Source organism: Cimex lectularius, unplaced genomic scaffold (assembly GCF_000648675.2).
Source record: "Cimex lectularius strain Harlan isolate CLEC.00 unplaced genomic scaffold, Clec_2.1 scaffold11, whole genome shotgun sequence".
NCBI classification, from domain to species: Eukaryota; Metazoa; Arthropoda; class Insecta; order Hemiptera; family Cimicidae; genus Cimex; species Cimex lectularius.
This window is the reverse complement of record NW_019392673.1, coordinates 2,700,021-2,723,827: the sequence shown is the minus strand read 5'-3', so window position 1 is coordinate 2,723,827 and position 23,807 is coordinate 2,700,021. Positions and strand designations below refer to the sequence as shown.

Here is a 23,807-nt window from a genome sequence, read left to right as displayed (position 1 = left end):
AATTGATGCGTATCTTTTGTTAGTACTTTTCGAGTGCATAGATATCATTTTGAATGAAAGAGTTGATTAATTTTACTTTTTTACTAACTTCTGGCATCTTAGAATTTAATACAAAACAAACAACAAGCCTTCAAGGACTGTTATAACTTTATTTTTGGTTCTAACAGTCGCTACGCATTGCAGAAAAATTAATGTTTAACATAACATAAAAGAAGGGGGCGTTCACGATCTTACTGGACATTTGTCTATTCGAGTTAACACGAGTTAACATCTTACAGACATCGAGAATACCCCTTCTTTTTAAAAATAAATTTTGACAGGGTATAAAAGGAAAGTGATACATTACTCTGCAACAAACAAATTGATATGAACGTGAAGGAGGCGATGGACTTTGGAACTCGTGGGAGACAAGAGGGCAGAAAGGCTGATAGGCGGAGGACAGGATTCTTTTCCATTGGGAGACTGCGAACAAACCACCTCGAACGTAGCTGCTTCAACTTGGCTTGTGAAGAATCATCTTATGAGAAAACATCAGGAAAACGGCATTCATCTTGTGAGTTTTTTCCTATTCCATATTTCCTTAATTTTATTCCTTGCGGATTGCGCATACGTAAATATGAATTCATTTATTTTTAACAATAGTTTAAATACTTCTTAAATATATTTTAAGTTTTTTTTATATTGTTTCAAGAAGAATCGATTTTATTTTTTTGTAAAAATTTAAGTTTGAAGATTCAATTTAAAAGAAAAAAGAGTGTAAAATATAATTTTAAAAAAGAAATAATTGGATTGAATAAATTCTGTTTCCCTTACAGTGCCTTTTAGTTTTAAATTTTTCCTTTTATTAAAATAATAGTATTAGTAAAAAAAATTACAATTATTATTGTAATTGTTAAAATTGTATTTTAATTTTTTCATAAAAAACACCCTAGAAGTCTAACAACTCGTTGCACTTTATTCATACTAGGGAATTACACATTGTGAGGTGTGTAAGGTAAAGAATCATAAGTATCATAACCCATTCTGAAAAAACAATGGCGGCTAAACAAACATTACGTACTACCCGATTATTCCTCTTTTATACTGATGCGAAGTTTCTTGTACAAATCATCAAAAATTTAACACAACCAATCAATATCTCCATAAATTTCAAATCTATCAATGTTTGAAGAATTGTCAGAGTTTCTTTAAAATAAATTAGATTGGAGAAATACTTAACCCTATACATTTGGCGGAATTCTAGTTTTCGCCCTGTTATCTGATAGATAATCTACTATTGAATTGGATAAAAATAGGTAAAAACTGTATTTCAAAAACTTATCCGGTAAAATAAGAACTTTTATGAAGGTGTATAATTTTTAATATAATGTAATTTANCGGAATTAATAAGTTACCAACACGTTGGGAGAAATGTATTGAGAGTATGGGAAATTATTTTGATTAAAGAACATTGCTTTAAAGTAACTAGTTTCTTTTTTTTTGTTTAATACCAAAATCCTGCATTATTTTCCGGACAACCCAATATTAAGGGAAATGGATAACTTAGAAATAGATAAACTATGACTACTTGGAGTTATATATTTTAATATCAAAAAAATACTTCATTCTACTTGAGAAATTGTATAATGAACTCAATAATAATGACAAAGATTCTCTGAATTCTTTTTTTTTTAACAAAACAAAAACAACAAACAAAATACAAAAGAAAGGTAATTAATGTGTGCACACAAAATATTATGTATATGTATTATGGAATTATCGTTTCTGAATATCTTAGGTTAATTAAATTTGGGAAAAATGACAAATTAAAGTTGAAGGATAATCTTCCCTCGCTGATCTTGTAGAGAAAAAAAATGATTTCGAAGTCGAGGAAACACTATTTTCGATATTAGACTCTTATGTGTGAAACGTAGTCCTCTTTGTATGATCCTGGAACAAAAGGATGTCTGAAGAAGAGTAAATAATCTTCTTTTCAAAAAAAAAAAAAAAAAAAAAAAACTCTTCACGCCGGTACCGGTCATAACTCTCCTCGTCTTTTCCTCTCTCCTTGTTTCTTCGCTCCCTCCCTCTCTCTTCGGGCCAGCGTCACGCTGTATTTGTTATAGGTGGAATATGGACATTGCCTAAAAAATGGTAATACGTCTTTTATATTATTGATGATTTCTTTACTCACCATTTTTGCGTAATTCGCGGTTTCAGTTTTATCCGATATTTATTACATATATTTATTTTATCAACCAACATATATTTATTTTATCCTACGATAATTCATTCAAACAAAACACCATTTGAAATTTAGTAGATTTCGATCTTTTCGTTGTCTATACTCGCTATGTTTTTTGGTCCAACTACACTGTTGGATCAACGGGGTTCATCACTTCCCAGACACGGAAAAATATCACAAAAAAATCAGAAATGGGAATTTTTAAATAATTTTTCTTATGTAATGCTATTTTATATCAATTAATGACCACGATGCAGAATTGTTTTCATTAATTATCCAGCATTTGAAAGAATTACTATGCATTCATGTATTTTCAGCGTTTATTATCGTCATGATATACATTGAAGATTTTTTTTGTCAAAAAGGCTGTCTAAAATTGCTTTCTTTAACAAGGAATGTTACGTTAAAATTTTTATATAGAAAGCCAATTTCAATCAATATTTCTGGAATATTTTCAGGGGCGTCGGTGGCCGCAACTGTTTAGGCGTTGACACGGCGCCCTTCACTGTAAGGTAAAGGTCACGGGTTCGAATCTAGAGGGGCTGCATTCGACATACTTACAAATGGGCTTTTTTTCAAAAACACCGGCACCTCGAGGGTTGATTATAACCTCTGCTGTTGCAAACCCTCGTAAAACAAATATATTTTCAATTTTTTTAATCTTACTTTTTTCATTATTAAAAGAGGGNTAGTAGAATAGAACTCCTTTGACATTCCTTCTGGGCTATCGCCTTCCGAAAACCATGATTTTTTCTTGAGCTCATGGAACAGTGACCTGTAATAATTGCCTACATTTGATTCGTTGTATTTTTCTTGCCACCGATTTCTACTAAACTTTTCCAAAAAGTTTTTGCCGTCATCTTTAGGATTTTTAATGTCAAGGGTTGGGCCTGATGTTGCAGCCTCCTTTGCAAGTGCGTCCACCGTTTCATTTTGCCATAAGGCTGCATGTCCTTTCCCCCAACACAATGCCACCCTTTTCCCCATGATTTTTGTCTCAAGCATTTTCCTACAGATTTGGGCAAAAATATAGTTTCTGCATTTATATTCTGGGGTAATGTTATTTATCCTTTCTACAATGCTTCGACAGTCTGTGAGGACACAAAATTTAGTATCACCTAATTTTCGTATGTAATCGAGAGCGCTATCTATCGCAATTAGTTCTGCTGTATAAACAGACATTGAAGTTGGAAGCGAATGTTCCTTGTATTGATGTTTAGGGTTGATGTATCGTCGGTGTTGATTTATTAAATTTAAATTCATATTTTGTTACAAACATATTCAACTTAATTGAATTTTCCTACTTGGTCATATGATATTGTATTTTGTTTGAGATAAATTTTTTCCAGCTGTCTTTGTTCTTTTAACAGTTTCCCGATTTGTTCGGTGGGGACTCATCAGTTTCCTCTTTGGGCGTTATGCGATCTTCCCTGCCAGTTTGTTCAATGTTTTCCTCAAATAAGAAATCGTTGCCAAATGGGCCTCTTTCCAGGACGTCGCGTCCCAACGTTGACCAATATATCTGAACCATTGTGTACTGTCTTCACCGTTGTCAGTCCTGTCACATTTCCGTTCTTTCGTTCACGCTTTCTTGAAAATCGAAATTTACCAATTTTTTTTCTTCATTACCCTTTGTTACTTTATACGAGGCCTGATCCGTTTTGACCAGCCCCATTTTCCATATGGTTTTGTTATTTAATTACTTTATCCATGTACCAAGATGTGCAAATGCTCGCCGAGGAAGGCCGTTCTTGTGTTACTTTTCGTATTGGGATTCTTGGTCATAGCAATCCTTATTGTCATCGCTTTTCTGGGCTTGTTTTCCCCTGCCGCCGGAAGTTCAACTGAAGGGTAATAGTTTAAAGCTTGTTTTTACTTTTAGGAAATAGTTTGTTATCTACTAATACATATGGTTATTAATAAACATATTTTTTTAAATTTACCAATTAAAAATTTGTTAGTCTGCCATTTCTAGAAGTCAAAGACGTCTAAAACAGAACAGTTATTTCAAATCAGGTCAAAATTGAACATAAATAAAATTATTTGTTTAAATGGATGTCAATAAATTAAATGCATTGGAAACTTCAGTGAGGAACATTAATGGATGAATCCGTCACAAGACGTACCAAACTTAGAGATAATTATATTTACATTTATAATTTTATTGCACAACTAAAAGTGTTTGTATTTTACTTCGAAGCAACAAAAGAATAGAAATAAATAAAAACGGTAACGAATAACATCAAACCAATTTTATTTTTTATACACACATTCTGTATATCCGGCCTCGTCTTCATGGATGGCTCTAAAAACGGCAAGGGTGCGTCCACTTCATGTGTTTACATACGGTTAGTGCTGTCAATGACAGGTCCTCCGTGGACCCTCTCATCGTGCTTTTGTTGAAGAGATTCCATTTACTGGAGCGTCTCAGTAAATGGTGGTCCGGGACACACAGGTCTGGAGGGTGACAAAAAGGCGGACCAGGAGGTCGGAACGTCTAACCTCTCGACCTAACCTCTGATGCTAGAAATGCAATAAAAACGATGACCAAAGGAACAGCATGGTCGTTGGCCCGAGTCGGCAAAGAAGCTCTCACGTTATGAGCGCGGTCAATAGGTGGGTCTCAGACGATCTGAATTGAAGAAGAGGGATCATACCCACCCGATTAAAAATAGACCGGAGATACGTTGACACAGTCGTTTGTCTTCGGCATGTGGGGACTATTTGTCCGATATGTTAATTGAAGGATATTATTCCTTTGCTCCATATATAGAGCGTGCAGGAATGGCGTCCGATATGAGAATTGTGCTTGAACACCGCAGTAAGTCTTAGGGTCCTCTGTTCCAAGTTTTGAAGAAAACTTGCCTGGTTTATTCTGTACGTATAGTACTGTATAGATATTTAATTTATTTTCTGTTTCCCATTGTTGCGTCCTATTGAGAGTGAATGTACTTATTTGAGTGAATGTGTAGTGTTAGAAGGTGATGGCGAATACCCATGGTTTCTCAGTTCGATTAGTTACGTAGTATGTGCAAAGTGTAATGGACGAATATCGAATATTACCAAGCCCTACTTGAGTTCTCACACAGAGCAACTTCCCTTTGGCCCTAGACAAGACCTACCATCGGCTCTGGCGTATAGGAGTAACCGAATATGGAGGCAAACTTCCCATACCTTCCCAATCCTTCCTTTCCCTTCCTTAAAAGTCCTACCCTTCTCCCTCTGCTTTGGCGGAGGCTTCCTTGGTTCCTGAACCTTCACTTCTCGGTAAAGGGTGAGAACGGTAGGGTTGAAGTCCCCGGGCGGGCGAACAGTCCCACCTTAAAAGAAATTGCTGAACCACGGGAGGGGGTAATTCCAAGTAGCCCCCAATTGAGGTTGGATTCATGGTGGTCGTGGTTTGAAGGTAAACTTACGTCTCAGCTGGAGGGGCGCCAGCCAACCGGAGCCGGAGGTACTAACCTATCTACCTCTCGGGGGGCGGGGCTGAACACTGGAAGACACCAAACTCCCGGGTTAGCATCTGCAACCCTGGGCATTCGGTAATAAAATCTGAGTCCTCGGACGAAGGGAAGACAGGCAATAAAGTGGCCTACTTGACTGAATGCATTTACGAAAAGGGTAAGAGTGTGCCTAGGTTTAAACGTTCTGGGATGAAATGATCTTAACTGTTGACAGCCCCTAAAACCTAAGCTTCGGTGGTGGATACTAAAGACCGGATTTCCATGCAATTATGTATTTTTACAGTTCACTCCGATTGCAATGAATCCAAGACAGAAATTCGAACCACGGAATAAATGCTCTTTTGACACTATTCTTATTTTGCACGAAATTGCTCGCTTTGACGTTATTGCATTAAATTACCGGTTTACTGCAGAAAATTGCATTTTTTCTATTTATTATTTTTTACGCATAAAAACAACTGAAAATATATATTTTTTTATGAGTTTACAGTATTTACTAAACGAACTGATGGTAAAAATATTTTTAATACGCTTTGTAGAAGTTTTCAACTTTCAATTTTTTAATCTTACAAGAAACATTTTATGCTTGATATTTGCCATCGGCTTTGTTCCATACTTTCGTATTTCTCTCTTTTTATTTCCCAGTATTTCTCCGGCTTGGAAGCAAAACAGAACTACTTAAAGCCTGTTAAGTTCGTACTACCGTGTTCAAATTGGTGGCGACATGACTACTCATGAACCGAAGACAGATGGCTAAATTGTTTTAATGCCCTCCTCAAGCTAGGCCAAATTGTTTTAACGCCCACAGCTCAAGTCTAAACTGTAATTCCGCGCGGGCGCAATATAAGTTAAATTTTAGTTCCTCAACAAAATAATAATTTAAGAATTATAATTTAGTTAATACTATAACTTATCCTTTTTATTATTTCATAATTTTCGTAAATTGTTCAGAATTTTATTTTATATTTGTACTATTTTTCCCAGAAAACGTTTCTTCTTTTTAATTTAAACAAGTTTCGTAATAAACTTCGTCTTTATAAGTAAATTTTATCTTCCTCTTTTCCTACTTTTATTCTTATTTGCTATTTTATGTTATAATGGTGTAATAAATTTATTACTTGCTTTTTACCAATCGGCGTGAAAATCATGTCGAAACGAAGTCCAGGGAAGGACACGCCTGCTATACAGTTAAACAACTTCACTATAGTTGAAATTGATAATGCTCCATCGATTAGGCGATCGCCACATGGACAAAGACATACGGAACTCATGTGTCAATCGTGTAAGGCCAATTGGGAGTCTGCAGATGACCACTCCATCTCTTCTCTTCCGTCTTCCAAGGATGGATTCTATCCTCTTTAATCTTAAACTCTTCTGCGCTTATGGGCAGTTCTTAATCCTGCATGTTTAGGGCCTATATCCGCCAGCTTGTTTTTTATTCCAACCTGACTATGAATCAGCAGAAGGAAACGCAGATCCCTTTTTCAAATAGTCCAAAAATTATAGCCAATATTTTCCGTACCAAAGACAACTTTAATCGATTGCGGGGCACTGTAGAATTTGCTGGAAATGATGATCGTGTTATGATCTGACACGTCCTCATTTAACGCTCCATTGATAGCCATTAGATCGGCTCTGTACGTACTATAAAGTGAGGATAGCCGTAAACTACACTGTTGTTTATCAATGATGTAGCCACACCTAATTTCTCAGATATTTTGGATACATCTGTATGAATGATTAAAGAATTTTTATTTTTATATACTATTTCAAGATATCTTTGTTTTAGTTCGTATAAGTTGTTCGATTCCGTTAAAGTGAAATTAAAAATACTCGATTAGGTTTCGTGGTCCGATTGACCAAAAATCCTTTTCAGTTAATTAATATTTAAATAAGGTATTGGTTGGGATAAAAAAGTCAGTGTTATGAGCGGGATTCGAACCCACGAGCTTCGGCTTGATACGCCGCTACGCTACTACTTGTGTTGTCGTGACTTCGATCCACTCGGACACCAACTTCTCATCTCAACCTCACCATTTTTTTTAATTTTCCCTTCTTTTTGCCATTTTTCAAATATCGTGTAATATATTTGAATTAAAAATAATATTAGATAGTAACCGCGTGAGGTGTTTTAAAGTAGGACTATTGTTTAAAATTTTGCATTAATTCTTTTTGATGAAATGTAGTTTTGTGTTCTATAGATGAAGGGAATTTTATGTTTTAGATGTCTTTGATAAAACTTTATGAGATGAGATTGGATTTCAAGTTTATGTAGGGTTTTCCCCAGGGTGTGCTGGGGTTTGATTTAATTTTGGTGAAAAAGGATACAGTTTGAATTTGTCTCCTCATTGAAGGCTCGTTTATCCTGTTCCCACTATTTTTTTTAATCCTTTTCCCACTATTAGATTATCGATTGGACTGGATTTAAACGATCCTACACTAATTCTTAAAGCCATGTGATCGATAGGATCTAATTTTTTATAAACAATTTTATTTCTCGATTTATATGCAATAAATATATAGTCTTTACGGCTTTTGATGTGCATGCTGCAGAAACAATGCAACGGTTCAAAACAAGTTAAAAAAGGGGAAATTTTAGACAAACTCTCCCTTTCGTTCATAGGACGAATCACCAGGAAGGGGTTGAATTTGATTTATCGTGTGCTATTTTTGTTTGTTTGTGTGTTTTGTGATTTGGACGATGAAGATGATAGAAGTCTTTTATGGTCATTAACGCATTCAATGCGGGACCGAAATCCGAGACCATCAACCAGGTACGGGAATTATTTTTTTAGTAAGTTTGTTAGGGTGATTGAATTTAGATTCTGTTAATAGCAAATAATGTTTATTGACTCAAAATTGCATTTTTAGGTCATAATTGACCGTATTAATTAAAATAATTATATTTTAACCTATGGTCGTCAGCTGCTCTAATCATCTGAGCTATCGTGACTAGATCCACTCCAACCGAATGTCATGGGTTCTAATCCCGCTCGTGACGCTTGCTTTTTCATCACAACCTAGACTTTAGATTAAAAAAATAATAAAATTTAATTGTATATTTGTTTGAAAATGGATTTAATCGATTGAATATAAAATAATATTCAAGACAATTTTATTATGTAAATAATTTTTTTTACCATGTGTGGTGATTAGTGACCGTTGAACGATAATTATTCAGAAATCGTGAGATGCGGTCTGGTGTGATGTAGGTTTCAGAAAAAGATTTTCTTAATCGGGCCAACGTTTCGATCTTTATTGAGATCATCTTCAGGGCTCAAAGTGATTCTCTTCTTGCGTGTCATGTTGAGAGTGGCAGACCTCTCTCAACACGACATATACAATTCGACAGAAAATGGAAAGAAAGTATTACACTTGATTACCTTGCACTTGATAAGAGAATTGTACATTTTGTGGTCTGATAGGTTGATGTATCAATCCAATTTATTTATATTTTAAATTGTTCAGATTTGTAAAGCCTTGAACCCTGATAAAATCAATACATGCAAGAATGGTACAATTACACAGAAAACAAACACTTTGAGCCCTGAAGATGATCATCGTTCATCTGCGAGTCGTTGAGCTCATGCTGAACTGGCACAGGGTGACATATTTGGTCTGTCACTTGCGCGTTTGGATTTTTCAAACGAGTTTCGGCATTGCGCCATCAGTTCTTTAACCCTATGCCGGATTCAGATTGAATTTTAGTTAAAACTAATGTATAAGTTTGAATAAATATTTGTTTGCAGTTTCGACGAGGATTTTACCGAGCTGCCGTTTCTACTCCCGAGCTTTTCGACATTCAACAATAATATGAGCAAAAGCTAAATGAGCCGTCCTATGATGTAAATAAATAAATAAAAATAACTTTTTCCAATAATTGGTGCTTTATTTACAATATAGAATATCTAAAAACATTCAGAAGAAGCGATGTGGAGTCAGTAATGGAGGTCTTACATTAAAATAATATTTCAGTTTATTATCTGGTCACTGACTGCAAATTTGACGTTTTTCATAAATACTGATTAAAAAAAAATCATTTCGATATATTTGATATCGCTCTTCACTACTATATATGAAAAATCAGGAATAACATCAATTTGAAAAAAAAAAAAAACTCAGGTCCTTCGTCCAGCTTTCCAATACCTTTTTTATCTGGTCTTAGAAATTATCCGTGATAATTCACAAAATTAAGAAATATGAACATCTTTTTAGAATACTGAAACCTTTTGTTTCGAATATAATTCTGAGTTGATAGTGGAACGAGATCTACAACACGAATTGTTATGAACAATACTGATGAGGGGCGTCGGTGGCCGTAACGGTTTAAGCGTTGACACGGCGCTCATCACTTAAGGTAAAGGTCCCGGGTTCGAATCCAGCGGCCCCGCATTCGAACCCGACATACTTACAAATGGTTTTTTTTTCAAAAACACCAGCACCCCTAGGGTTGATATAACCTCTGCTGTTGCGAACCCTCGTAAAACAAATTTATTTTCAATTTTTTTAATCTTACTTTTTTCATTATTAAAAGAGGGTTTTTAATCATTTTGTAAGGAATACAATTTATCCATTTCATCATGAGATGAATTATTGACTATATAATTACTAAAGCAAAGCAGCATTATTCAAACTAGGGAATTGCACATTGGGAGGTGTGTGAGGTAAAGAATCATAAGTATCATAACCCATGCTGAAAAAACAATGGCGGCTAAACAAACATTACGTACTACCCGATTATTCCTCTTTTATACTGATGCGAAGTTTCTTGTACAAATCATCAAAAATTTAACACAACCAACCAAGCAAGATTTCCATAAATTTCAAATCTGTCAATGTTTGAAGAATTGTCAGAGTTTCTCTAAAATAAATTCAATTGGAAAAATACTTAACCCTATACATTTGGCGGAATTCTAGTTTTCGCCCTGTTATCTGATAGATAATCTACTATTCAATCGGATAAAAATAGGTAAAAACTGTATTGCAAAAATTTATCCGGTGAAATTAGAACTTTTATGAAGGTGGAATATGGATATTGTCAAAAAAATGGTAATGTCTTTTATAACTGTGGATACTTTGGTTTTGAAGGGGGAAAATTGATGCAATATTTCTCTGCTCACCATTTTTGCGTAATTCGCGGTTTCAGTTTTATCCGATATTTTATCCTACGATAATTCATTTAAACAAAACATCATTTGAAATTTAGTAGATTTCGATAATTTTGTTGTCTATACTCGTTTTGTTGTTTGGTCCATCTACACTGTTGGAAAAACGGGGTTCATCACTTCCCAGACACGGAAAAATATCACCAAAAAATCAGAAATGGCAATTTTTAAATAATTTTTCTTATGTAATGCTATTTTATATCAATTATTGACCACGATGTAGAATGTTTTCATTAATTATCCAGCATATGAAAAAATTACTATACATATGCATTGACGTATTTTCAGCGTTTGTTATCGTCAATAATAACATTGACAGTTCAGACAGTTCAGTTCGTAACATTGAAGAATTTTTTTGTCAGAAAGGCTGTCTAAAATTGCTTACTTTCACAAGAAATGTTACGTTAAAATTTTTATACAGAAAGCCAATGGCAATAAATATTTTTAGAATATTTTCAGGGGCGTCGATGGCCGCAACTGTTTAGGCGTTGACGCGGCGTCCTTCACTGTAAGGTAAAAGCCCGGGGTTCGAATCCAGCGGCCCTGCACTCGAACCCGACATACTTACAAATGGGCTTTTTTCAAAAACACCGGCACCTCGAGGGTTGATATGACCTCTGCTGTTGCTAACCCTCGTAAAAAAAACAAAAACAATACTGATAAAACAACAGCAAAATAAATTCCAAGATGTCACATTAAAAAAATGAAAGTTTTTGTTTGAAAATAGGTTAGAAAATATATAACACAGGATATAGTTTCATTTAATATTCAATACATACGAGCTCAAAGCAAAAATGTATCAGATTTTTTTGAGATTTTTACCTCAACTGGTGTTTACTCACACTGACACAAACATCTTAGGACAAAGTTTCATTTAAACCTGTTTTTTTCTTAATAAACATTACACCAACGAATATAATTATACATATATATATATATCTTCATTTTAAACAAAATATAATTTTTATACAATATACCTATTTTATATACATCACTAGTTTAAAATTAAAGCTGTTGCATGTTTTTGTCAAATATATTACCATTAATTTAAGATTAGTTTTATTAGTTTAACCAGCATCGTGCAATTGCTTTAACCTGAACATTATACAGCATAAAAAATGGAATATAATTTTAAAAGAATATAAAATTTATATTTACTTTGATATATTTATGCTTTTTAACCTAATAATTTTTGTTTAAATTTATAATTTGAGAGATATAATAATTATAGATGGTATTTTATAATAATATTGGCGTGGTTTTGAATAATGTAACGTATGTAAATGTACAATAAGGTAATTTTCTCTGGCAAGTCTACCTAGATGAATGACTAGTCATGTGGATATCTTTGAGTTTCCATATTTTTCAAATTCATTGTTTATGTGAACAAAGATTTTTTTTAAATTTAAAAACATATATTGATTAAATATAATAAGTTAAAACTATTTTTTTCTTCTAATTAACAAAAAACTCTATAAAAAGAGACATTTAAAGTATTTGATACAACATTACATCTACTTACATTAAACAATTTTGGCCTTTACTACTTGCAATTGCACAATTTGTATTGCAATGCAAATGATTAAAAATTTATGTTTGAATTATTTACAGTTAGTACAACAACCAACGAACTAAACAACATGAAGTTACAAGTGAAGCTACGGACATGTGATGGCTTTTACTGAAACGTTTCGTGATGATGTTGGGTGGAAAAATATTAGATATGTGTCCTAGCGTTTATGCCAATGGGGCAGAAGAGCCGAGAATTAAAAAAAAATTTAAACAACTGTAAATTTGTCGTTACCGTTCGCTCAGGTCTGCCTAAACTGGGTTGGCTGTTTCAAATTTCCGCTGTTTTCAGCGTGTCTGTCCATCGTTTATCAGTCCCAGCAAAGCAGAAAGGCAACCCAAAATGATCGAGAAGAATCAAATTGAGGGTTCATCACCTCGCAGACTACCAAAGATTTGATTTAAATGACCTTTTCTTAAATTATGGTTTCTGTCTTTGCATGCGTTTCTAAGTTATTTTATATCAATCGGGTACTTTTTTAAAATAATTATTTTGTTTATACCCTATATTTGTATATATTACAAATGTGATTTAAGAATTTTTTACCGCACGGTCGCAACACTAACACTAATGCCAGCGCTGCACCAGGAGGACAAATACCATGATAAACCAGCCAATGCTGGCACTCAGTATGAGGAATTAAGGGGCAAGGAGGTCTCGAGGCCATCGTTTATTAAAGTGATGTGGTGATTTCTCGGGATGGGAAAGGTGTAGAGAGGGTTCGAGCACTAGTGTTAGGATGGGTCGAGAGGTTGGGGTGATACTTTTAGAATCGGGAACGGATCAGTTGACAAAAGCAATGTTGAGGTCGTTGTGGATATTGTAGATAGTGATGTTAGTGGCGCAGTAACGAGCTTTGACGATTTGTTTCAGGACTTTTGATTGGGAGACTTTAATTCGCTGGATCTTTGATGGCTAGGCAGAACCCCACAGTTCCACTCCGTATGTCCAAATATACCTCAGTAAATTTTTCTATAATGTTAGTTTAGTTTTGACGAGTCCGATTTTGCTGCTAAAAGCCTTCGTCCTAAATCCTAAAAGTCTTCTGAAGAGTTGTTGTTTTGGAAGGGACTCCATGACAGTTTGCTGTCTAGGTAGAGTCATAAATATTTGACTTAAATGGAAGTTATCTTATTCTTGCTGATGAGATACCAACTTCCATTCAACAAATATTTATTGTTGTTGATGAGGGCAAGACAGCAGAAAAATGTACACTGAGTATATTTTTCTTTATTCAGTACTTCAAAAATATATCAACTTGACTGAAGAGACCACAACATCATCACCAATTCAATTTTATACAGATGGAAGTCGCCAAGGTGAAAAAGTAGGATCAGATGTTGGTACCCCCATACCAGCTCAAACAACCAGGCTGAGATTCTAGCGATATACTGTGCTTTGAACTGGTTGAAATCCTGCGACGTTCCAGGCAACGCAGTAATAAGGACGGATAAAGGAGTTTTTCTAAAGACAATAAAAAACGTAAGAAACCACACGAGACAAATGAATATGGGATATTTCATATGGATTAAAGCCCGCTTGGCTATCGAGGGAATGAAGATGCAGATGCAGAGATAAAAGATGCTGCATTAGACGAAAGCTTTCAATCGACATTCCACCATGTTCCCGCAACTTCGATAAATCGGAAAGAAGAGTGGGGAAAAATGTGGGTCATATCCATTAATGGATCTCAAACTAAAAAGTTCTTTCCAACCAAATCGACTTCAAGGCTTACTTGAAGAGATTTAATTTAATTGAGGACGACGAACATGTCATCCTGGATTGCCCAATTTTTAAGGGACGTCGTCACAAGGGGAGAACGTCGGCCACCAAAATTGGAAGATCTATCTAAGAATCCTGAGTTCTTAAAATTCTTAAAGTAGATTGACTTTGACAAATTGTGATAATGTTTTGTACCTGATTGAAAACGTTATTTCTTATAGATTTTTATAAACTACAGTTGTTGCTGGTTATTTATAAACATGTCAATTATTTGTTATTGTTAAATCTGTGTACGCATTTGTAACCCGTAATCATGTAGCGGGTACATCATTTAATAAAAAAATCTTGTACTTCATTTTTTGCACCAAACTTCGATAGGTTGATTTTGGATCTTGGATTTTGGGTGTTGGAGGTAGCCTGGATACAATTCGAGGTAAAGGAATGAATTGCGGTATCGTAGTTTATACAGCATGATCAGGTGCCAGACCCCTTCAAAAACATTTTGGAATATTTTTCAAAAAATTTCAATTTGGGGGGGTTTCAGGGTGCAAATTACTATTATAAACTTTTTTCTAACAAAAAACAAAAAACATACATTTCTACGTCGGTCAGTTTCAAATTATCTATTTCAGTAAATTAAGATTCTCTTACTAAGACTATAAAATTAATTAAACATTTAAAAAAAATCTTATGTAGATAAATAAACTAATATATAATAACTTTTAAATACATGAACAACAAAAACAGAAAGAGTACGATTTTTTTTTCATTTTTGGAATCCGTCAGCAAGAACGCTCGAACACCCGTTTAATAGGTTTTGACCTACCACCAAAAAAAAATTTAATAAAAATCAATGATCACGTCCGTAGCCACCCCTAGTCAGCCTAAATGTAGTTTTTATTCGAAAGTATATTTTTGTTTAAACAAAATGACTTTGGACCCGCATCTCCTAATAATAAATAAACTCTTAACATAATAAAATCGTTTAACATTTATTTCCTATGATAAACATTTTTTGCTTATGTAATTAACATGCAAAAAAGGTAGGTAAATACATATTTCATCTACATCTAATAAATCCAGTTAACATTTATGTCAAGAATACTTATATTATTATACATCCAAATATATATTTTATAACCGTTAAAGTGGCGTGAAAATGTTTAATTACATGAAATAAATGATATTCATGTATCAAGGCCATTTTGCTATAATGTTTTTTTGCAATTTATGGACTTTTTTATTTTTATGGCCGTAAAGTATTTATCTTATTAAAATTTGTTACGGTCATGCTTATATTTAAGTTCGTAGTTGTCAATAATTCACATAGTTTTCATCACCAATAACTGTACACCACAGAAATAATACGAATGAAAAGATTAATTATTAAAAAATCTAAATAAACGAGTGAAAAATAAATGAACAAAACCAAATTGGAATTTCTAAATAAAGTCAAAATATTTCGATGAAATTTTATGGTAACAAAACAGTAAAATTTTGAGCAAACTGTTTTAACTTTAAAAACATTTATCAATTATAATTACAGAAATGTGAATTTAAAAAAAAATAATACAATTATTTTAAATATCCATAGTTTGATAATATTTATAGCAATGGTAAGTACATACATTTTATAATATGCATAAACTATTTTTATTAGGATGCAATAAAAACATTTTCATAAACTTTAAATATCGATAGATAAATGTTTTCGTTAGTTTAAATTTAATCTCTTTTTACATTCCTTAGTATTACTATTCCCGCTTAATTTTATTTAATCATTAGAAATCACATCGGGTTAAGAAGACAAAATGAAGAATCTTTCGGGTCGTCGTTGACTCCATTAGAGGGGGAAAAGTTGGCGAATGTTTGGAAACGGCTTGAACTCCCCCTGGAATGGGCATGGCGTTGGTAAACGACCCAGGATAATAAAGCAAAATCGTCCATAAAATATGTGGAACGGTGGCAATTTGGTGCGTTAAACGCGTCTCTTGAAAAGGAGGCTAATATTTTAATATGTTAACATCACATTTGCCCTCTATTCGAGCGTGAAAAGAAGAACCAAGCTCGTACAATTTCGTCTCGACCAAACTTGAAGTATTAATAAAATCTGTCGTCTATAATCCATTTAGAGAAGGTAGTACCACCAGTAGATGCAGTTGAAAACTGCGAAGGCGAACGGAAATAGAAGTCTGGAATATTCGTCGATTTTCCTCGCCATTAGCATGTTGGAGTTGAGGTTTTTCCCCGGATCACCTCTCGCCTGGAACAAAAAATTAATTGCTTTAGTTCTCCTCACTAGATCCTTTGGCTGTCTTTCCGCTCGTTCTCGTCTTTTATAAAACTAGGACATTGCTAATTGATCACTGCTTCGGTAATTCCTTTGTGATTTAACTCTCTCTTAACGGGATTTACCCTAGCAGGTTTTGCATAACCCGGGCCCACAGGATTCACGGAGATAACCCACTTTGGCTAACCGGATAATCCCTCCAGGGAAATGACGTTCCATGCATATGCAGTTCTGGTTATGAGAATGCACCCCAAGCGTGTTCTCACCGAGCTCAACATGGCAACATTTGTTTATGAACAAAATTATACTATGAAATACTACAACTGTCATGTTCGAACATCAATTTCAATAAGTTGACCGTACTCCGTTAGTCTTAATTGGCTTAATAGGACAACCTTCAAATCCATTTGCCGTGCTTCGACGTTCTGTTCAACAAGTAGACAATTAAAATAAATGTAACGAAAATGAATTCGCGCTTCGTTTCCTTTAATGGGATGTCACTGTCGAACACGTTACCTAGGACTTCTCCTGGACAACTATTATTACATTTTCTTTTCCTTCTTCTCGGGAAAAAAATTAATAAAGCTTAAATAGTGGCGGGACGAACCGAGAAGAGAAGCAGGAAGCAATTCGCGGCCTGCAAGATCCTGATCGGGACAGCACTGGGTCCGACATTGAAAAAAAAAGAAAAAAAAGCAAGGAGAGTCAGTTCGATATAGACGTTCCGAGGAAGAAGAAGTCTCCGCGAGGAAAGAAAATATTTAAAAAAAAGGTGTATGTGTTTGTGTGGCTTGTTATCCTAGTTGTGCTGATCGGAGAGTTCCTACGAAGAGAAGGGGCTGATCTCAGCAAGTGAAGAGTGATCCCGTGAGTTGGTTCATTTCCAATTTCTTATCAGGCCTGATAATTCCGGACTAGAGACATTAGCTATAAGTTTCGGCCTTTTGTTAGCTTTTAATTTAAAAGAATTTGTCTATGAGCTTGAAAATAGAATAGTTGTGATTAGTATTCATTTTTTTTTAAATCGTCGTTTTAAACCCAAAGTAAGCTAAATATCTTAAGATATCTTGCTTGTGTTAACGAATTAACTCGGATAGAAGCAGGAAGAACTTCATCATTTAGCTCCCATCATAACCTTGGGTGGAAGCGCCGTCAGAAAGAAGAGAACCAGAATCGCTACATCGGTCGTCTGGGGCCTGACACGGAAACCGTATCTGTCCTTCCTTTTCCCTTTCTTTCTATTGTTCTACTCTTCTTTTCCTTTTTTTCCCTGGTTTCGATATTTATCCTTCTCCAAAAATACCGTGGCGCTCAACATAACACCTGTAAATAAACTTTCACCTCTTCACCGACCATCACTTGTCTCTCACTTCTACGAGCTACCGCCAACGTACGTGCAGCCACAGTAAGGAAGCTGTAACACTATTTACTTGGAATCTGCACACAAGACTAAAACAAAACGAACAAAACAGACCTTATAAACAGTTGTTACCATTACTCGACAGATGATCAAAACTTTCACTGAATTACAAAAGATATACCAGGGTTCTCAAACTAAGTGGACTTAAGGGGTCAAGCAAGCATTCCAACACCCAACGGATCCGAACAGTCCAATCAAAAGTCTTAAGAAAAATTGTTAACCCTCCTTAGTATGTGTGAAAACATCACCTTACACCGTGATCTTAATATGTTCATTGTTCCAGAAGTAGGAAAACGCTAATACAAAAAATTCCATCAATCCCTTTCTACAAATCGCAACGCGTTGGACTGTCAGCTCAGTCCACTGCCATCCCCGTCGACTGAGACGCTGATAGCCAAGTGATGCCCTATGGCGATGAAGAAAAATTTAAGCATGTAGAAAGGCAAAATAAAAATGTTAAAAAAAGGAAAATTTCAATTTTGATTTTTTTTGCGAAACTAGGCACAAACCATAAAAATTGGCGTATACGTGTCCAATATTTTATAGTGCAGAATCTACAAAAAAGTCTTGGCCGTCCACTAGTTAGACAAACGTTTGTTTCAACTAGTTTTCTGTTTGGAATATTTTGTTTAAAAAAAGCCTAATACCTTTTCTGTGTTTCACAGATAACACATATAATGTAAATGATTCATTTCATTTCATTAACAAAATTAATAATATCCACATCCCCTCACACTACTCTCTCATATCCCTAGATGTTTCATCATTGTTTACTAACATTCCAATAGACACCACACTGAACATTATTAAAGATAAATGGCTCAACATAACACCACACACAACTCTATCAAAGAACACGTTCGTAACATTGATCCGACATTGCTGTGTTAACGGATACTTTACACACGACAATCAATTTTACAAACAACTATTTGGTATAGCCATGGGTAGCAACCTAGCCCCGATACTGGCAGACATAATCATGACACATCTATTAAATACAGTCATGCCACAACTTCCTTTCACATTACCCTTCCTCACTAAATACGTTGATGATATATTGACAGCACTTCCCACAGATCAAATTCAAACTACATTAGATACATCTAATAGCTTTCACCCACGCCTACAATTTACACATGAAATCGAAAACAACAAAAAAATACCTTTTTAGATACTCTCGTAATAAAACAACCAGATGGCACATTAATCACAGATTGGTATCAAAAACCAAGAAACACAGATCGCTACCTCAACTTTAAAACTCACCATCCTCTTCATACAATAATAAACACGGGCTACTTCACAGAATTGTTACCCTAATCCATGAATCATTTCACCACAAGTACATAAAAATATACAAACATATCGTCCATTACAATCGCTACCCCAACACATAATCAACAACTACAACTCAACACTAAATAATACCACATTAAGTCTATCGAATACAAACAAACCCGCATACATTCCATGCCATTTATCCAAGGCCTATCACATAAATTAAACACATTTCTCTCGTCCGATAATTTCAAAATAGCTTTCAAAAATTATAAAACAATCCAACCACTTTTTTCCAAAGTTAAAGATCCCACACCAATAACAAATAAATCTGACGTAATCTACAAGATCAACTGTTTAAACTGTCCGGCAACTTACATCGGTCTTACATCCCAATATCTGGACAAGAGAGTAAAGCAACATATCTATGATGGCAAAAAACCCAAGCAAAATCTTACAGCACTCGCTACTCACCATTTTGAACACCAACACAATTTCGACTTCAAAAATCCAAAAATATTACATACAGAACAAAACAAACATAAATGTAATTTCTTAGAAATGGTTTTTATCAACAGAGATAAACACAGCATCAATTACAGAACAGATACATGTAAACTCAGTCGCAACTACGCCAATATCATTAATCAAATTCAATATTAAAACATACATATATCATTACATTACATTCCACACATCAAATATTTTTCACATAGTGTAATTTCCCAATAATTTAGCTTTCCTTTTCCTATTTATCCCTTTCTATATAATCCTGAAAGGATAATCTGGCCGAACCATTACCAACACATTTTTTCCCTTCGTCGGCTCTTTTCACCTCAAAGAAGCCGACGCCTTATACAAAAATGTCTTTTCTATACCGACATCCTTCTCCACCCCTTCAAAATCCAACGTGTATAAACATAAAACAAAATCTCACCGGCACTCTCAAGACGACACGCAAGAATGGCACAATTACACAGAAGACAAACACTTTGAGTGAGTAGAAATACTTTGATTGAATATAAAAAATATATTTTGCATTGTATAAATTCACTTTTCCACATCCTAAATGTAATTGTTAAATGTAAACATTGGTTGTAAATCCCAGGCCCTGAAGATGATCTCAATAAAGATCGAAACGTTGGCACGATAAAGGAAATGTTTTTTGAAACCTACATCACACCAGACCGCATCTCACGATTTCTAAATAAATATCAATTAACGGTCACTAATCACCACACATTTCTGTGTGTTATCAAAAAGAAGTAATATCTATAATGAGACGTTAACATATAAATTTGTATACACATTTTGACATAGAGTATATATATTTTTTCTCTATTTTCTCTTTCTTAATAGTATTCAATTAATTAAGGGTTTTTTAACTTGAGATAAAAAAGTCAGTGTCACGAGCGGGATTCGAACCCATGACTTTTGATTTGATACGCCGCTACTCTACCACTTGAGCTAGCGTGACTTCGATTCACACGGGCACTAATTTCCCATCTCAACCCAACCTTTTGAATTTTCCTTCCTTTTTTCCATTTTTCAAATGTCGTGTTCTCGGTGACAAATAAAATGGCCAGTATAATTAATTAAATTCCCTATTTTTCGTGGTCCGCTTGACCAACGAATAGTAATGGAGTAGCGGCGTATCAAGCCGAAGGTCGTGGGTTCGAATCCCGCTCGTGCCATTGACTTTTTTATCTCAACTTAAAAAATACCTTAATTAATTGAATGGTATTAATTGGTCAAGCGGACCACGAAAAACAGTGAATTTCTCGATAGTTCCAGATTGTTCGTACAAAATCTTGGAATAATTCAAAATACTGGGAAATCAGTGTAGTAATTAATTTCATAATTGACGGACGAGAAGGTTTATAGGAAGGAAATGTTTACATGGATGATTGAATAGCAATGCGCTCATAACAAGGCGAAGGTTAATATTTCTTTGGCCAAGCGGCAAAAATGGGCCGATATTAATATCTCCAGGCTCCAGTTATTAACATTTCCTCCATTACTATTTTATAAATAGTATGATTCAATATATATTATATATTCAATATTTTCACCTGTAAACGGTAAACCTACAGCCTAACAGCTTTTGGATAAGAGCCCTGGCTACAATCATGAAAAAGTATTGGCCATGAATCAAAAGGAGTTCAATATTTTCCGAAAAAAACTTTACCCTGTTTAAACAGGCCAATTATTATTAAAAATTGTTTAGAAAGGATTATGAATTAATTTTTTTATTTGAATGTTGGAACTTTTGACATATTGTACAGTAGATTGTACCACCTTTCTCGGTTACACTTGAAACGGAAATTTTGTTTGAAAATAAATTTCGACAGGTATAAACAGAAAGTGATACATTAGATTACGTTTCACTTTAGCCAAACTAAGGAATTGCACGTTTTGCGGTGTGTCGGGTAAAGTATCATAAGTATTATGAATTCCATTATGGAAAAAAAATGGCGGTTAAAGATATTATGTACAACCCGATTATTCCTCTTTTACACTGATGTGAGGTTTGACGCCGTGTTTGCTGGCCTTGTATACATCATCAAACATTTAACACAACGAACCAAGCAAGATCTCCATATATTTCGAATCTGTCAATGTTTCCAATCTACTGTTCAATCGGATAAAAATAGGTAAAAACATATTACACAAACTTATCCGATAAAATTAGAACTTTTATGAAGGTGGTGTGAAAATTATTGATATTGTCTAAAAAATGGTAACAAGTCATCTATAACGGTAGTTAATTCGGTTTTGAATGTGGCAGAATTGATGCAATATTTTTCTACCCACCATTTTTGCGCAATTCGCGGTTTCACGTAATATTTTATCCTAGGAGAATTTATTTAAACGAAATACCATTTGCAATTTAGTAGTTTTCGATCATTTTGTTGTCTATCCTCGCTAAACCTGGGTCTGTTCAGCGGGTGCTCCTAGGAGACTCGAGCCGACCCTTCCAAACCCTTGGTTACAAGGGGGGGGGGTTTCCAGACACAACATAATACTATAGACTTAAGAATGTGACGAACTCTCTAAAGCTGGCTCGTGTTTCCTGGCGCGCATGCAAAAAACAGCTTCTGCATGCATTTGAAAGATAGGACCAAGGAAGCGTATAGCGTGCGAGGATGCTGAGACTACGCCTACTTATTTCCTCGAGATGCGTTAAGGGAGTTTCTGGCTTGAGAGCTCGCCGCGAACCGCGGGTGCTGTACAAGAGGATAGGGAACCAGATCCTCTCTAAATATATATTTTTAATATATATACGGAAGGGGGAGGGTGCATAACCATCTGTACTGCGAAGAAGCATATTTTCGTTCTATGTTCAAGCTCAGCTGCATGGGTAAGGACTCGCAGTGGCTGAGTGGTGAGACCCCTGGTGGCCGTGGTCCGTAGTACTTGCGCATGACCTCCGAATTACCTCCCGACCTTGTGAGAATAGGATGGATCGGATTGCCGAGAGCGTATGTCCAGCGAGTAGCTATGAGTACGCTGCCGGCGACTATCGAATGCATGAGGATTGGTGGGATAGGCGGGGGGTGCTTGTCGGTGGCGGCCGTCAGAGCTGCCTTTACCAAAGGCATGGTCTCCTGTAGGAGGTGTTACAGTATCCGGAGGTTTCTACACTAGCAGAGCCGTTACACCCAGGGAGATACAGTTGTCTCTATCAAGGGTGTGCGTGGGAGACTTCGCCTATGTATTTCGACCACCTTTTGGGTATCCCTTTACACGCGGCAATGGTTAAGTGCACAATGTTAACACATCTCCTCGGAAGGGGCAAGCGGAAGAAGTCGACATGTCGGCAGTGTACTGAAGGATGACTTCTACACCGAACCTCACCAAAGCAGCAGATTTTCCGTGTGAGGACGTGAGTCGCTCCTAACTTGAGAATCTAAAACTTGTGATAAGGCCTGTGTAAACATGTGATAAAGAAATTGCAACCGCAGTGGGATGGATCGGATTGCCATCTATCCTCGCTGTGTTGTTTGGTCAGATGGGTTTCGTCTCAGTGTTAGGACAAGAGGTGTTCATCTCTTCGCAGACAAAAAATCTTACCCGGAAAAAACCCGCGAGTGGAACTGACCTTCGGTTCAACACGACTCAAAAAGTAGATTCCGTTTGAAAATACAATTCGACAGAAAATGGAAAGAAAGTATTACACTTGATTACCTTGCACTTCAGATAAGAGAATTGTACATTTTGTGGTCTGATAGGTTTATGTATCAATCCAATTTATTTCTATTTTAAATTGTTCAGATTTGTAAAGCCTTGAACCCTGATAAAATCAATACATTGAAATGAACCAAACAGGCACAATATTAATTAAATTCCTAATCACGTAATACTGCCAGAGGGTTCGTATAAATTCAATCCTCTCCATTCATCCTTCCGCTTGTTCTTTATCTTTTCCGTAAAGGTAAAATGTATTAAAAAAAGCTCGGTGCACCGTGCGTGAGAATAACGCTTTGCTTAGTCCAATTTATTCTAGAGGAAGGAAATTTAGCCCGAGGCATAAAGGCAATTTACCTTGGTGCACGTTCTCGTTGGCTTCTTCTGTTTATTTTTCTCCCGTGAGCTGAACACTATTAGAAAGCCTGTCCCCGCCGCCTTGCGAGTGGTGCAATTTTAATAAGAGGTTGCCCTCCGTCTTAT

The 23,807-nt window shown here is 35.3% G+C and overlaps 1 protein-coding gene and 1 long non-coding RNA gene across 2 annotated transcripts in view; one reads left to right on the top strand and one right to left on the bottom strand.

Annotated features, from left to right (window-relative positions):
• Positions 1–3,540: 3,540 nt before the first annotated feature.
• Positions 3,541–9,565, top strand: LOC106668302. The gene is made up of 2 exons (XR_001340736.1): positions 3,541–4,075; positions 9,438–9,565. It is a non-coding gene; the product is annotated as an uncharacterized LOC106668302 (long non-coding RNA).
• A 6,202-nt stretch (positions 9,566–15,767) lies between these two features.
• LOC106668297 (glycine receptor subunit beta-type 4-like) overlaps positions 15,768–23,807 on the bottom strand; it is a 484,524-nt gene continuing 476,484 nt past the window's right edge. The window contains exon 10 of the mRNA XM_024225359.1: positions 15,768–16,408. Within this exon, the coding sequence (XP_024081127.1) occupies positions 16,274–16,408 (135 nt within the window). The 3' untranslated portion in view covers positions 15,768–16,273. The remainder of the gene's footprint in view (positions 16,409–23,807) is intronic.